Source organism: Vespula vulgaris, chromosome 6, assembly GCF_905475345.1.
Source record: "Vespula vulgaris chromosome 6, iyVesVulg1.1, whole genome shotgun sequence".
Classification (NCBI taxonomy): Eukaryota; Metazoa; Arthropoda; class Insecta; order Hymenoptera; family Vespidae; genus Vespula; species Vespula vulgaris.
In genome coordinates, this window is record NC_066591.1 from 8,560,636 (window position 1) to 8,574,292 (window position 13,657).

Consider the following 13,657-nt stretch of genomic DNA (forward strand, 5'->3'; position numbering starts at 1 on the left):
AACAGAAACTGAGCCAAGACCGATTATTCAATATTGATCCTTGGCTTGATTGGATCATGCATTCAGCGACTTCACGATCGAGTCAGTCGTCTCTGCAATCTTCCGTTCCGAATGCATCAACGTCGTCTCTTCTGCAGCAACAACAGCAACAATACCATCATCACCATCAACAGCAGCAGCAGCAACAGCAGCAACAACAACAACAACAACAAATCCTTTACGGGCCTATCGTCAATCCAGTAATACCTCTCCAGCCTTATGCTCCAGGAATACATCCAGCATGCATTTATCCTACAACTCAACGACACGCAGGAATATCAACACCCATTTCTTTGCAAATGCAAGGTTAAATTCTAGAGATCGCTAATAACCTGTTTACAATCAACCAATCCGATTCTTTCGATGATCGTTAACGTAAACATTCTAAATATACCTAGGCAAGGCCAATAGATGGCAATTCAAGAATAAGATTAACCGTGGCCAACAACAATATAATCAACAACACCAGCAGCAGCAACAGCATACTCAACAATCATCCTACAATTCGAAGCTTGTTTTCGAACAAGAGTCGAGCAACTCCACGTTACCATCGTCAAACACATCTTTCATCCTGACATCATCGAATTTTGCACATGGTGGACTTCCAGGAGAATCTTACAACAATTCCGCCGTAACATTGATACCTCAAACCCCATATGTCAAGCCACCGGATACACAAACTTTCTGTTTGCTCCAAGACCGACAAAAATCTCAACTAGCTCAACGTCAACAATCATCGACTCACGGTTCTTATTACAATATATCTTCAGCAAATGCTTGCAGTTTGCAAACGGTGAATCCAAATGCGTTTCAATTGGCGAACGTCAATCCATATACTACTGTAACATCTTTCACGAATAATCAGATTACAGGACCGATACAAACGGTACAAGCTACACAAATATTTCCAAATCCACAAATAGGTTTATTATTTGCTGGTCAATTACGTGAAAAATTATCAGAAACAAATATTGATAGTATTTCGTCGAAATACTCGAAAGATAAGTTACCGATCGTCGATAACACAATTCCAATCAATACAATCGATAAAACAGACAATCACGGAGACTGGTCGGTACATGAAAACAAAGCTACTTCAGTGAATAATTTCGAATCAAATTCAAAAGAATCATCTGTTCCACGAACGGTGGAGAAACGAATAGTTGAGAAGATACAAGAAGAAGGTGCTTGCTCGGACGAATCTTCGGCAAGTTTCGAATTCACTCTCGAAGCTGAAAAAATGGTCTCGGCATTATGCAATACTACGTCATCGAACGACCTCAGCAAAGAAGAATCACGTAATGGAAAAAAATCAGAAACTATCGCGTTTTTCGATGGGGCTGGTGATAATCCGTCCAACAAGAACAACTGGTTCTCTAATTTTTGCACGGATGAGAATAATAAAAATGAAAATAGTAAATCTATAGCCGTTCAAACGGATGGACCATGTACGGACAGATCACAATATCCAGAATTGATTCGAAAAACGGCTTATTGGGGTTGCACCAAAGCCGAGATTATTCTCAATTCAGAAACTTTGGAAACCAATGGAAAGTGCGATCGTTTGATAAATTTGTCTTCGGCTACTAGAACAGCTATTACAAAATCTTCAACTTGCTTTCCAATATTCGCTGGCGATCGTATTTTTGCTAAGGACTTAATAAAAGCTTTGTTACGGGTCAGCAACGGCTGGCTCATTCTCGATAATTATTTGAACAAACAACATTACCCTAGTCTAGCTGAGAAATTAGATGACGAATTACTTCGATGTTTTCAAACGTGGGAAGAAAGTACTTACGAATTGCTTCGGCAGATCGTAGAAGCTTTTTTAAGATTGGAAGAAAACAGTCGGATGTCTGCTAATAAAGGCGAAAGACTCGTTGAGACGTCCATGACATCTTTTCCAGGAGACGTAACTTTATATACGTCGATCGATCTCTTCGATTGTTCAAAGAACGAGTCTAATCTTTCTCATCGAAAGGAAAATAAGAACGAAATTTCGAACGACGAAGAACAACGACAAGTAGTGGTACCTACCTTATCGACCGACGGTACGCAAAAAACTTATCGCAAAGAAACAAAATTACGAAGTAAGTGGACAATCACCGAAAATTTAGTATCTTCGATAGGCAGTGAGAAATCATTAAATCGTACAAAAAATAACGTACGAACAGGTAGCAGATTTCGCAGCAAAAACGCTTCCTCGTTGTCCAGCAAAATTGATACATCAGAACGATCTCTCAACGCAGAGTTCTTTCATTTGAGAAGTACCGTTATGGAGAGAAATCATGAGAGTTCGAAAGAATGGCTATTGAAAGACAGAAAACAAGAGTTCTTTTTTGACGGCAACATTTCATCGCCATGTATGAATACAACAGGATTGGTTTACGGTATTCAAAGACCAACTACAAATATAAATTATGATCCTTCCATATTTGGAAATACTCTAGCTAGAAATTTCTACTCTGGTAATGACAACGTTCCGATAACACACGTCGATAATAGAACGATGTACGAGAACAAATCGAATATCGGTGCTCCAGTTTATATCGGCAAATCATCAACTGATCAACTCGAATTATCAGCTGTTCCAAGAAATAGAATGACGTTGTTAAGCCAAATTGAGCCGGATATACCAGACAAGGAATCCGAAGAGATGACTGCTAATCTTTCAGCTTGGTTCGCCAGCATGAGAAATACTAATGGACAAGCCCAGCAGCAGCAACAACATCAACAACAACAACAGCAGCAGCAGCAGCAACAACAACAACAACAACAACAACAACAGCAACAGCAACAACAACAGCAGCAACAGCAGCAGCAGCAGCAGCAACAACAACAACAACAACAACAACAACAACAACAACAACAACAACAACAACATATTTCTCAACACCATTCATTGTCTCATCGAGGAGAAACTCTTGCTAGAAATACAATAGACTTTACCAGACAATTACAAATTGATACGAATCGACAACTTCAAACATTAAGGAACATGCAAAGTATTCAAAGTGCACCTTGGAATGCCGAACACATACTTGGCAAACGATTAAATGTTCATAATCAAATTCCTGAAGAATACGATAGTTCAGAAGATGTAAGAGTTTACATGAAACCTGGCAGTTACAATGTCCCGAAGAAAAGACATCAGAGAAAGGGTAATCCACGACGTGCAGATAATTTACGTGGTTCTGGAAATAATCATAGAAATATACATTCAAATAGAGGAGAAAAAATCCCTAGAATATTGGCATCTTCAACACCAGTAACTCGAACTACGTTAAACTCTACAACAACGCAAAATATCTCGCTACACAATTCACCGACCATTTTAAAACGTGTTACCCCAACCAAGGACAATCTTGAACAAGACGTTACTTGGAAAGCAGCATGTGCTTCAGCAGAAATCCTATTGGAAGCTCTCAACGTTAAGGATACAGTAAAAGAGACGATCAATGATTCTGACGATGACGATGATGACTCCGAAGACGACGAAGATACTAAAATCGAGAAAGGAAGTGACAAAGAAGATCGTGAGTCATTGAAAAGTCTACATCGTCAAAAACTAGGTCAACATAATCAAATAAAATCAATGAAAAAACGTAAGGATGTTGTAGGAATCGATGCATCAAGTTACGAAGCGTCCGAAGATGATTCTGGATCAACTAGTAAATTATCTCCACGTACGAACGTTCTCTTAAATTCGCAAGAGAATCGCAATGTTAAAACTAACGTAAAAACTGATTCATGGCTTATCAGAACTCTCAACAATGCTAGTATGATGGGTAAACAGAGAAGAAGAAAAAATGAATTTACTATAGCAGAAAGTTCAGAATCATCGAACAGTTCCATGATCGAGGAAGAACGAACGTGTTTAACTTCGATAACAGCTGTTGGTTTGACTACAACAACGATCACAGCTACTACAACGATCAAAGATCGAGAAGAAACGATTGCTTCGAGAGAAATCGGTATTACCGATCGACTCAACGAAAACGATCTTTTAACTGGGATCAAAAAGGATACTGAAAGTACTGTAGGACGTGCTACTTATTCGGAAACTGTACGCAGATCGACAGGATTTTCTACCGGATCGTCGTCTAACGTAATACGATCGGTAAAGAAGAAACCTGTAACCTCGAATTCATCTCTAAATTATACTACGATCGTACCGATCCCTGGACGTAAATGTCAACGCAAAGATTCCGAAAGATCTTATCACTTGTTACATAAATCGCGAAAACCTCCGATTAAAAAGACATCGAGAATTATAGACGATAACGAAGACCGTAGATCGGAAGATGGATCGTTTTCTTGTTCGAAATCAAAAATGGCTGGAAACGAAACGTCATTATCATCGATGATCAATTTATCTTCTAAATCTGCTGCAAATAAATCTTTGCAATGTAAAAAGAAAGGAGAAAATAGTGACTCGATCGATAATTTTGTTGAAACAACAAAATATGGAAATAAATCGAATGATCGGGGTTGGTCAGTTTGGTACAGTTCAAGAAGGAAACAAAGTTTAAGTCCGCTTGCTTTGAGTAAATTAGAAGCTATTCATCGAGCTCTCTGTCAAATGGACGAAACAAAAATTTTTAGATGTCCACCCTCGATCGATAATACAGATCGATCGTCCACTACTATTGGAACGGTTAGTGTTCAAAATAAAATATAAATTATTCTCATTATTAGATATTTATTCGATCCAATCTACGCACGATTTTGCAGATGGAAGATTATTGCAAAGTTATCAAGAGTCCATTATTTCTTGAAACGGTCGAATATAAAATTAAAAATCGGATTTATCATAAGATCGAGCATGCTGTTCGAGATTTTCGAAGGATCGTTCATAATTCGAAAATTTATCACAAGGTTTGTAACATTTATTTGCACTTTTCATTATTTATTCATTTTTCGTGTATTTTTCAGTTATTAAGTGAAGCCATCGTATCTGTAAGACACTTTTATATATTATATTTATAAATATATAATTTATAAAAATTTATAAATGTCATATTTATATTTATATGTTACATATAGATATCGTTTATAAAAATTTATAAATATCACTTATGTTTATATTTATAAATATATTGTTTATAAAAATTTATAAAAAATTGATATTCATAAATATTCATTATATTAATATTATATTAATATTATTAACTCTATCTCATTAATACGAATTAATAGAAAAAGAAACTTGTTATATTTTCTTATGATAGAACGACAATGATCGAGTGAAAAAGATCGAGAATTTATCGAAGAAACTCGAGGAATTATTTGAAGAACACTTTACCAATTGGGATTTTGAAAATATTAATGGCAGTCCGAGAGAAGATTCACCGATACGTCCGAGATTGAAATCAATGAATTCAAGTCAAAAAACACTTACTGGGCGTTATGGGAATTCTAAGAAAAGTCCTTCGGCTATAACTATTACAGAAAGCACGTCACTTCGATAACGATACTTAACACCACCCCTCCTCCCTCTTTCGCCCTCCTACATTGCCTCTTTCTGCTTAATAATTAAATAACAACGGATAACATCGAGAAAGTATTCATTAATAATGAAAATATTTTTTCATTGATTTAGGATGATAACGATGACGATGATGATGATAATGATGATGATAATAATGATGATTATAGCTATAGTATTCACAATAGAATTGAACGTAATAACACGTACTCTCTAGTCATTATAAATGAATCACAGTTGATATTGTTATTAATAAGTACGTTTTACGAATTCATTTGATCGAATCTCAAATTTTCCCGCCTCCTCTATATTTCTTTTTTTTTTGGCATCCAATTCGAATCTGTGATATATGGTATCCAATTTACATCGTCCATTTTGAATCAATGTGAATCTACGATATATATATATATATATATATATATATATATATATATATACATACATCACGAACGTTCAAAACTATTCCAAGATATAAAATAGAAAGTTTCGATTTCTTAAATATTATTTAATTTATTTTTTTGGTACACAATACTAACAATTCTTTCATATAATCGTAATCATCGTGCAAAGTGCAAAGTTTCGTTTGTTCTTTTTTATATCGAGAGTATTATTTCGAAAAAGTATCACGTAAGTAAGATTTCATAAAGGAGTATAACAAAGTAAAACGTTATATAAACCGAATTGAAAAAAAAAAAAAATACATAGAAATGTTGATATTGAATATATCGCGATGATTAACCGTTCGATATTCTCATTATATCGAATTAATGTATAGGTATAATATCAAATATATTTCGAACATCTTCCAAAATAATCGATTAATTTAGTACATATATGTTTAGCATTAAATTTCTTTAATTGTAAATTATACACATTTTATGAACGATAAGTGTAATACATATGGCACTGTATACTCACACTACTTCGAAGATTATTTCAAATTTGCCGCGTAAATCTTCGTTTTTTTTTCATATCCTTACGTATATAACCTATGCACCTTATTTAATTAATAATAAAAGACACATCGATTGATATTACATTCTCTCATGTGACAAACAAGTTAACACGAACGTGTGAAATTTAGAAAAGTTGATAACCAAACGGCTATTTTACGATACATTTTAATGATTCCATTATATCGCGTAATATGCAACTATGTCGATTACAACATAAATTAAATGTGCATGACTACTGCAGACAAAGAAAGAAAAAGTAAGAAAGAGATAGAAAAACACATTTTAAAAGATTATAAGAGAGACGTAATGAAATTACCGGTAGAAAAACAATATGGCGTCATCTCATTGCGATGTTATATAACATGTAATTTGAGGTCATCACAATACTTAAAAATATCTTAGTTTTTATATCGCAATACCGACATACGTGTTTTTTTTTTCTACGCTTTTTGAAAATTTGCTTAACTAACATGAACGTTTTTATTTACTGGCAGGCATGTTTACCAATTACTTAACACTACAAATAACTATTTATCATGTTACTAAGTAATTATAAATATTTACATTCAGATATCGCGTTAGGAGTTGGCAACACTGACCCTTACATACAGTTCAAAATGTAGACACCAGTGCCATCATAGGAGCGCAGTGAAAGTTTTTCTTCTCTTACATTAAGTTGGCTAATCTGAGTTTGATTTTAAAATCTTGAAGACGTAACGGTAGGTTGAAGACATTACGGTCCTTTAAAATATAATTAAAGGACAAAAGAAGATCAAGGTGTAAAGTAAAAATTTTGTTAAAGGATTATTTAAGAAATATAAAGAAGATATATTTTTGAAGATGGTTGAGGACACAATCCGTGTGGCCGTGCGTATCAGACCGCTGATAAAAAGTGAAATAGAAAAGGGTTGTGAAGAATGTTTAGATACAACACCTGGACAACCGCAAATAATTATAAAAAATACAGACAGAGCATTTACATTTAATTATGTTTTTGCTCCGGATGTTAATCAAGAAAATTTTTATAACACAGCTATTAAAGAAATGGTGACACGTATTTTTGATGGTATTTATGAAAAAATTTTATATAAACTAAACTAGGATATTTATTATCAAAACTTTATAATTATTTTTATTATCTTCCTAATTTTTAATAATAAATCCTTTTTATATAAAAACATTCGTTATTTTACTTGTAAATAAAAGCATTGTTAATTTTAAATTAAGAATTTTTTAAAAGATTTGATAATATGATAATTAATAATTTGATAATATGATATAATTTATTTTATTTTATTTAAGTTTTGTAAACTTTTAGGTTACAATGTTACGATACTTGCTTATGGTCAAACTGGAAGTGGTAAAACACATTCAATGGGTACTGATTATAGTGGAGTAGAGGATATGGGTATTATACCTCGAGCTATGCAAGATATATTTAAAATAGTGGCATCTAAAGAGGAATGGAATTTTAAGACGTCTGTGTCCTTCATGGAACTTTATCAGGAACAATTATACGACTTATTATCAGACAAACAACGTACTCATAGTACTGTAGATATTAGAGAAGATAATAAAGGAATAAGAATTGTTGGTGTTACGGAGAAAGAAGTACAAAGTGCCGATGAATGTTTAGAATGTTTAATCGAAGGATCGCAAGGTAGAGTAACAGGTTCTACAGCAATGAATGCTCAAAGTAGTAGAAGTCACGCAATATTTACATTACATATTCAACAACAGAAAGGAAATGATCCGTAAGAATTTTCTTCAGATATTCATCTTGAATAATAAAATATTTATTAAATGTTAAAAATATAAAAAATAAGCAACCTTTTTCTTTATGTGTCTTGTACTATAGCAATACAGCAACAACTGCAAAATTTCACCTGGTAGATTTAGCTGGCTCTGAACGTTCTAAAAAAACACAAGCAACTGGAGAAAGATTCAAAGAAGGCGTTCATATAAATAAAGGTTTATTGGCATTGGGAAACGTTATTTCTCAATTAGGAGAAAATGGAAGTAATTCATATGTTGGTTATCGGGATAGCAAACTTACAAGATTATTACAAGATTCACTCGGTGGTAATTCTATGACTCTTATGATAGCTTGTGTTAGTCCAGCAGGTAATACATTAAATATGTAGTAAATAAGTAATTAATTATTTATCTAGCCCATACACAACTTTGTTTCTGTACTATGATATGTTTCTGCATAGATTATAATATGGATGAAACACTTAGCACATTAAGGTATGCAGATCGTGCACGAAAAATAAAGAATAAACCGGTTGTTAATCAAGATCCAAGAGTAGCTGAAATTAATCGTTTAAATGAATTAGTACAAAAATTGAAACTTGCTTTTTTGCATCAAGAATCACAGCAATCATGTTCGAGCGATTGTCAAGAGCTACAAAAGAAGAATGAACTATTACAACAAAAGATTAGAGATTTGACAGAACAATTAAATGGCAATTTAATTAAAATGGTTTTTATGCATGAAAAAACTGAGCTAGCAGAACAATTACACGATAAAATTAAAGCTGAGATGGCTTTAGTATTGGAAGATTGTAAAGAATTATTAGATAGTTATAGTGAAAGTTCTAAACATAATGACGAACATTATGTTAAATTAAAAGTTATGTATCAAAAAATACTTGGTAAGTTTTTATTTCAAAATGTTTTCATTACTCTTTATAATTGGATTTTGTGAATAAAGTGTTATTCAACATCTAGATATACAAACAAATGAAAAGAAAACATCGGAAGAACTCTTTAATCATGCAATGTCTCTGGAATTAAAATCACCTATAATAAAGGATAATGAAAATGATATAGATAATGTAGCCAGTGATGGAGAATTATCTAACTGTTTAGAAGATTTTGATAAGAAACATGAAGAGCACACGTTGCTTCAAACAGAGAGAAATAATCAAGTTCAAGATATAAACAGAGAGTTGGCCATTAAGGAACATCTTATATCTGAACTTTTAAAAAATTCTTCGCATGTTATAGAATATTCTAAAGAATTACAAGACATGGAACAAGAAATCAAAACACTTCAAGCTGAAAAAGATGAACTTTTAGTAGCACTGCGTAATGCTCAAGCCAATAATGTTGGCTCGAAGTAAGTTCAAATCCATTATTATTTGAATTATTTATATTTCCATATGTGTCGTTCAACGTATATAAATTAATGAATTTTTACTATACGTTATATAGATTAGCAGAAAGTCGGCGTAAGAAGGTACAAGAGTTAGAGAAAAAGATTACAGAATTGACTCAAAAATGTTTGGAGCAAAGTAAAACATTAAAAGCTAAAGAGAAATTGCAACAACAAATTAAAAATTTAACGAATGAAATTCAATCATTAAAACAAACACGAGTGAAATTAGTTAGACAAATGCGTAACGATGCGGATAGATTTGCTGAATGGAAACGAGCTAGAGAAAAAGAACTTAATAAGTTAAAAGAGCTAGATAGAAAACGGGCTAATCAAATGGCACGATTACAAATGCAACATAATAAACAACAAAATGTATTCAAGAGAAAAATGGAAGAAGCTTATGCAGCTAATAAAAGATTAAAGGTAAATTAAATGGTTTTACTTATATATTAGATTTTATGTGAATTTTATAAAAAATAAAAAAAAAAGGTTAAAAAGAAATCTTTTATTAATGATTTGATATTAATATTTATAATAGGAAGCACTTGAAGTACAAAAGAAAGCTAAAGAGAGAAGAGAAAAAACGTTAAATAATAAAAATGACATTCAATCATGGGTGAGACAAGAACTTGAAATATTATTAAGTACAGTGGATGCAGAAAATTCACTTCAAAAGTTAATAAGTGACAGAAAGTATTTAAAGTGTCAATTAGAAGAACTTAAAAATGATTCTAATGTAGATGAGACAGAATTGGCAGAACTTAAGGAATTTTTGACTTTGCGTAATACACAAATACAAGACTTGCAGCAAAAAATTAATGAAGCAAACGAAGGTATAAAAATAAACTCTTTGTATGTCTGTGTGTGCACGACTATATACATCTATAAAAAGTATACATATCTATATGTATATATTATTTTTTTTTACAGAAAATAGAGCAAATATAAGAATTAATACTATACAAACTATGACTGATGCAAAAGTTGCCATTAAATTTCTTTTTGACATTACTGCAGAAGATAGAAAGAAGCTTATGGTTCGTTCATTGTATTATAATATACCTAACAATTTATATTTCATTTTATATATGAAATTTTTTTATCATATTAAGTGTAATATAATTTTAGGAAAAATATACAAATTTACAAACCAATTTAGACGAATGTCGTCAAAGAGAAGAGAAACTGAAACAAGAAATAAAAACTTATAAAGATCAATTAAATCGACCTGAGAAAAAAGTACAGTATATTTTAGATTTTTCTTTAATAAATATTTATAATTAAAATATTAAAATATAAGCATTATATATATATATTTATTTATTAATAACACTTGTATATATATTTTATAGGTTCTAAAAGAGAATAATTCTAGCAAGAACAATGAGGATTCTTCAATTATGATTACTCCAAAAGTACAAAAAATATCTTCAAAATATTATGAAAATTCTTTTCTATCAGATGACAGTTTTGTTGAAGATGATGTAGAGAAAGATCCAGATTGGACTCGAACACCGCTTTATAATAAAATACAAAAACTTTTGGTATGATATCTAAGTTTTAATCCTAATTTATATATGAATATAATTATATATTTACTTACATCATCTATATATATCATATATATATATGTATTATTTTTATGTCCAGGATACAACAAAAAATCCTAGGCAATCTGTAAAGCGTCCATCTGATGGGGAAGTGAAATGCGCCTGTAAAACAAAATGCATTACTCGTCTCTGTTCGTGTCGCAAAAATGATCGCATATGTACTAATTGTCAATGCAATCCAGATTTATGTCAAAATAATGATATAAACAAAGTAAGTTCAAACATGCAATATTAATAATAAAATCAAAGATAAAAAGTTATATTACGTTTTTCCAACATTATATATATCATATATATTAAATATTATATATATATATATATAAGTTCAGAAATATATTTATTATATATTTTATAATTTTATAGTTACAAATATTAAGAAATTTTATTACATAATTTTATATATACATAATAATATTTCTTTTTTAAGCTGATCCATTCGTATTTCCGAGATTATGAAGAGGATCAAGATGAAAATTCAATAAAGAAACCAAGGTATATAATAATTGTCAAATATATACATTATATTCCTATAATTTTTATATATACACTTTATGAATCTTATAATTCTTTTTTCAGATTGATTAAACAACTGTCTGGTAACGATATTTGAAATTTTTTTAAATAAGTTTTCATCTCAATCATAATCTCAATTACTTTTTTAACTTTATAAACTACATTGTATATATATATCGTTTTTATTTAATAACGGATTGTATAATATGTAATAAAGTTTCTTTTATTTTATAAAAAAATAAGGAAATAAAAATGCACAACATTTTATGTTATATATTATTTTATTGAATTATGTATAATCCATCTTGTTCTATTACCTTTCTCCATCTCTCTGGAAGCATAATGCCATCTTTTCAAAACTTCTGGGATTTGCTAGAAAACTATTGTCCTAGATGCATTTTTATATCATTTATTATATTAAATTTTTTACCACATATTTTTTAACGAAAAAAAAAAAAAATAAAGTAATCATTTAGGGCAATATACGAAGAGTATGAAGGATGAGGTAGAATATTTCAATTAAATGATAACAATTTTTCTTGATGCTTTAAGATGCATAAGGCTTGTTATTATTGTATTGGAAAACGACATCTCAACTGTTTGCTAATTCTGACAGTTTTGTGACGATTGTTCTCTTCAATTTATCTAATTAGGAACAATATTTCACTAAATTGATTGTTTCAATGAGGAAGCAGTTTGTAATAAATGACATCCTTGCAATCCTATCAAACAGACATCAAAACTTTCTTCGGGTGAAATCAAACCTTACTACTGTTAAAGGTTTTTTATTCTTGAACCAAGATCACATGTAATATTTTCGTAAAAAATCCGTCTCATCCCTAGTAATCAATTTTTTCAAAAATAGATCTTGCTCGTTTCATTAAAGAAACAAATCACATGTCAAAACACGATTAAGGAGGTTGCTTTATAAATTGATGTGAGATCCATACTTCAGAGCGATTGATATAGCTAATTTTTCTAAGATTATCATGCACTGTTGTTCGCGGAATGTTTAAAATATCCGCTAATTCATGAATAATATATCGCGCATTTTCATTAACCACAGCCATGATTAGTTTCGTATTCGTAATGAATGGGCGGCCACTGTGTTCTTTATCTTCCAAATTAAAATTACCAGTTCTAGACCTCCTAAAGCAACTGCCAATTGTTAGAACACTTGTAGCATAACTTCTATACACGTTACAAATCTTAGTTGTGATATCTTTAGCACTGTTGTCTTTTGTAAAATAATGCAGCATTATATGCTTCCTTTGATTTTTCATATTTAAAGGCATATGAAAGGGTGTATACAGAACTTCAATGTACACAAAACATATGTTATGACAGCTAGAGGACGACTGAAGACAATAACATCATTTGACAGTTTCATGTTTGTATAAACATTGCCAGTAAAACAACTGCATGCAGGTAGCAAAACACTTTTCGGATAACCTAATATATATCGTTTTTCTATTACATACGTTGTTTTTCATATAGTAATAAATTCTAGAATTATATGGCAGATAAATATCATCAATGTTAAATATAAATAATAACTTCTTTTTCACTGAAGTTACAATAAAGTCATAAACAACAAGTTTCGATTACTTCGATCGTTTTTCTATTTTTTAATAAATTCCCGCTTGACAGTTGTATAACATTATAATTTTCATACCTTGAACAGTTTATAGAGTTCGCTGCTATTCCAAACCTTTAGCATTGTCAACTCCTGACACGATATGTGAATGTAAATATTTAGTTAGTTTTAATACTAACATTGTAAATAGTTATTTTTAGTGTTAAATAATTGGTAAATGTGACATGCCGGTAAATAAGAAAGTTCATGTTAGTTAAATACATTTTTAAAAAGCGTAGAAGAGAACATGTA

The 13,657-nt window shown here is 31.1% G+C and overlaps 2 protein-coding genes and 1 long non-coding RNA gene across 4 annotated transcripts; 2 read left to right on the forward strand and 1 right to left on the reverse strand.

The window, feature by feature from the left end:
- Nucleotides 1–56: 56 nt before the first annotated feature.
- On the forward strand, nucleotides 57–7,145 carry LOC127064536 (uncharacterized). The gene is made up of 5 exons (XM_050995712.1): nucleotides 57–345; nucleotides 438–4,696; nucleotides 4,774–4,917; nucleotides 5,271–6,739; nucleotides 7,054–7,145. Exons 1-4 carry the CDS (start codon nucleotides 57–59, stop codon nucleotides 5,508–5,510), a joined length of 4,932 nt encoding a protein of 1,643 aa, XP_050851669.1. The 3' UTR covers nucleotides 5,511–6,739; nucleotides 7,054–7,145.
- LOC127064539 (chromosome-associated kinesin KIF4-like) lies at nucleotides 7,120–12,078 on the forward strand. 2 transcript variants are annotated; one of them, XM_050995728.1, is made up of 14 exons: nucleotides 7,120–7,202; nucleotides 7,286–7,549; nucleotides 7,802–8,237; nucleotides 8,342–8,607; nucleotides 8,700–9,140; nucleotides 9,217–9,607; nucleotides 9,703–10,069; nucleotides 10,185–10,479; nucleotides 10,577–10,683; nucleotides 10,775–10,885; nucleotides 10,999–11,190; nucleotides 11,297–11,467; nucleotides 11,684–11,748; nucleotides 11,833–12,078. In XM_050995728.1, the coding sequence occupies exons 2-14, from the start codon at nucleotides 7,324–7,326 to the stop codon at nucleotides 11,864–11,866; spliced, it is 3,102 nt and encodes a 1,033-aa protein (XP_050851685.1). In that variant the 5' UTR covers nucleotides 7,120–7,202; nucleotides 7,286–7,323; the 3' UTR covers nucleotides 11,867–12,078. The 2 variants fall into 2 exon arrangements, with proteins under 2 accessions (XP_050851685.1, XP_050851684.1); XM_050995727.1 differs by having other exon boundaries at nucleotides 7,190–7,549.
- LOC127064564 (uncharacterized) lies at nucleotides 10,894–13,391 on the reverse strand. Its single transcript, XR_007781737.1, has 3 exons — nucleotides 12,087–13,391; nucleotides 11,250–11,358; nucleotides 10,894–11,163 (listed from the first exon to the last, which is right to left on the reverse strand). It is a non-coding gene; the product is annotated as an uncharacterized LOC127064564 (long non-coding RNA).
- Nucleotides 13,392–13,657: the final 266 nt, after the last annotated feature.

Bases quoted from the DNA above. Each gene is read 5' to 3' on its own strand.
- LOC127064536 (XM_050995712.1), top strand. From the start codon at position 57: ATGCATTCAGCGACTTCACGATCGAGTCAGTCGTCTCTGCAATCTTCC. The intron at 4,697-4,773 runs GTTAGTGTTCAA...ACGATTTTGCAG, and splicing joins CGTCCACTACTATTGGAACG to ATGGAAGATTATTGCAAAGT. The intron at 4,918-5,270 runs GTTTGTAACATT...TTCTTATGATAG, and splicing joins ATTCGAAAATTTATCACAAG to AACGACAATGATCGAGTGAA.
- LOC127064539 (XM_050995728.1), top strand. From the start codon at position 7,324: ATGGTTGAGGACACAATCCGTGTGGCCGTGCGTATCAGACCGCTGATA. The intron at 10,480-10,576 runs GTATAAAAATAA...TTTTTTTTACAG, and splicing joins AATTAATGAAGCAAACGAAG to AAAATAGAGCAAATATAAGA. The intron at 10,886-10,998 runs GTACAGTATATT...TATATTTTATAG, and splicing joins TAAATCGACCTGAGAAAAAA to GTTCTAAAAGAGAATAATTC.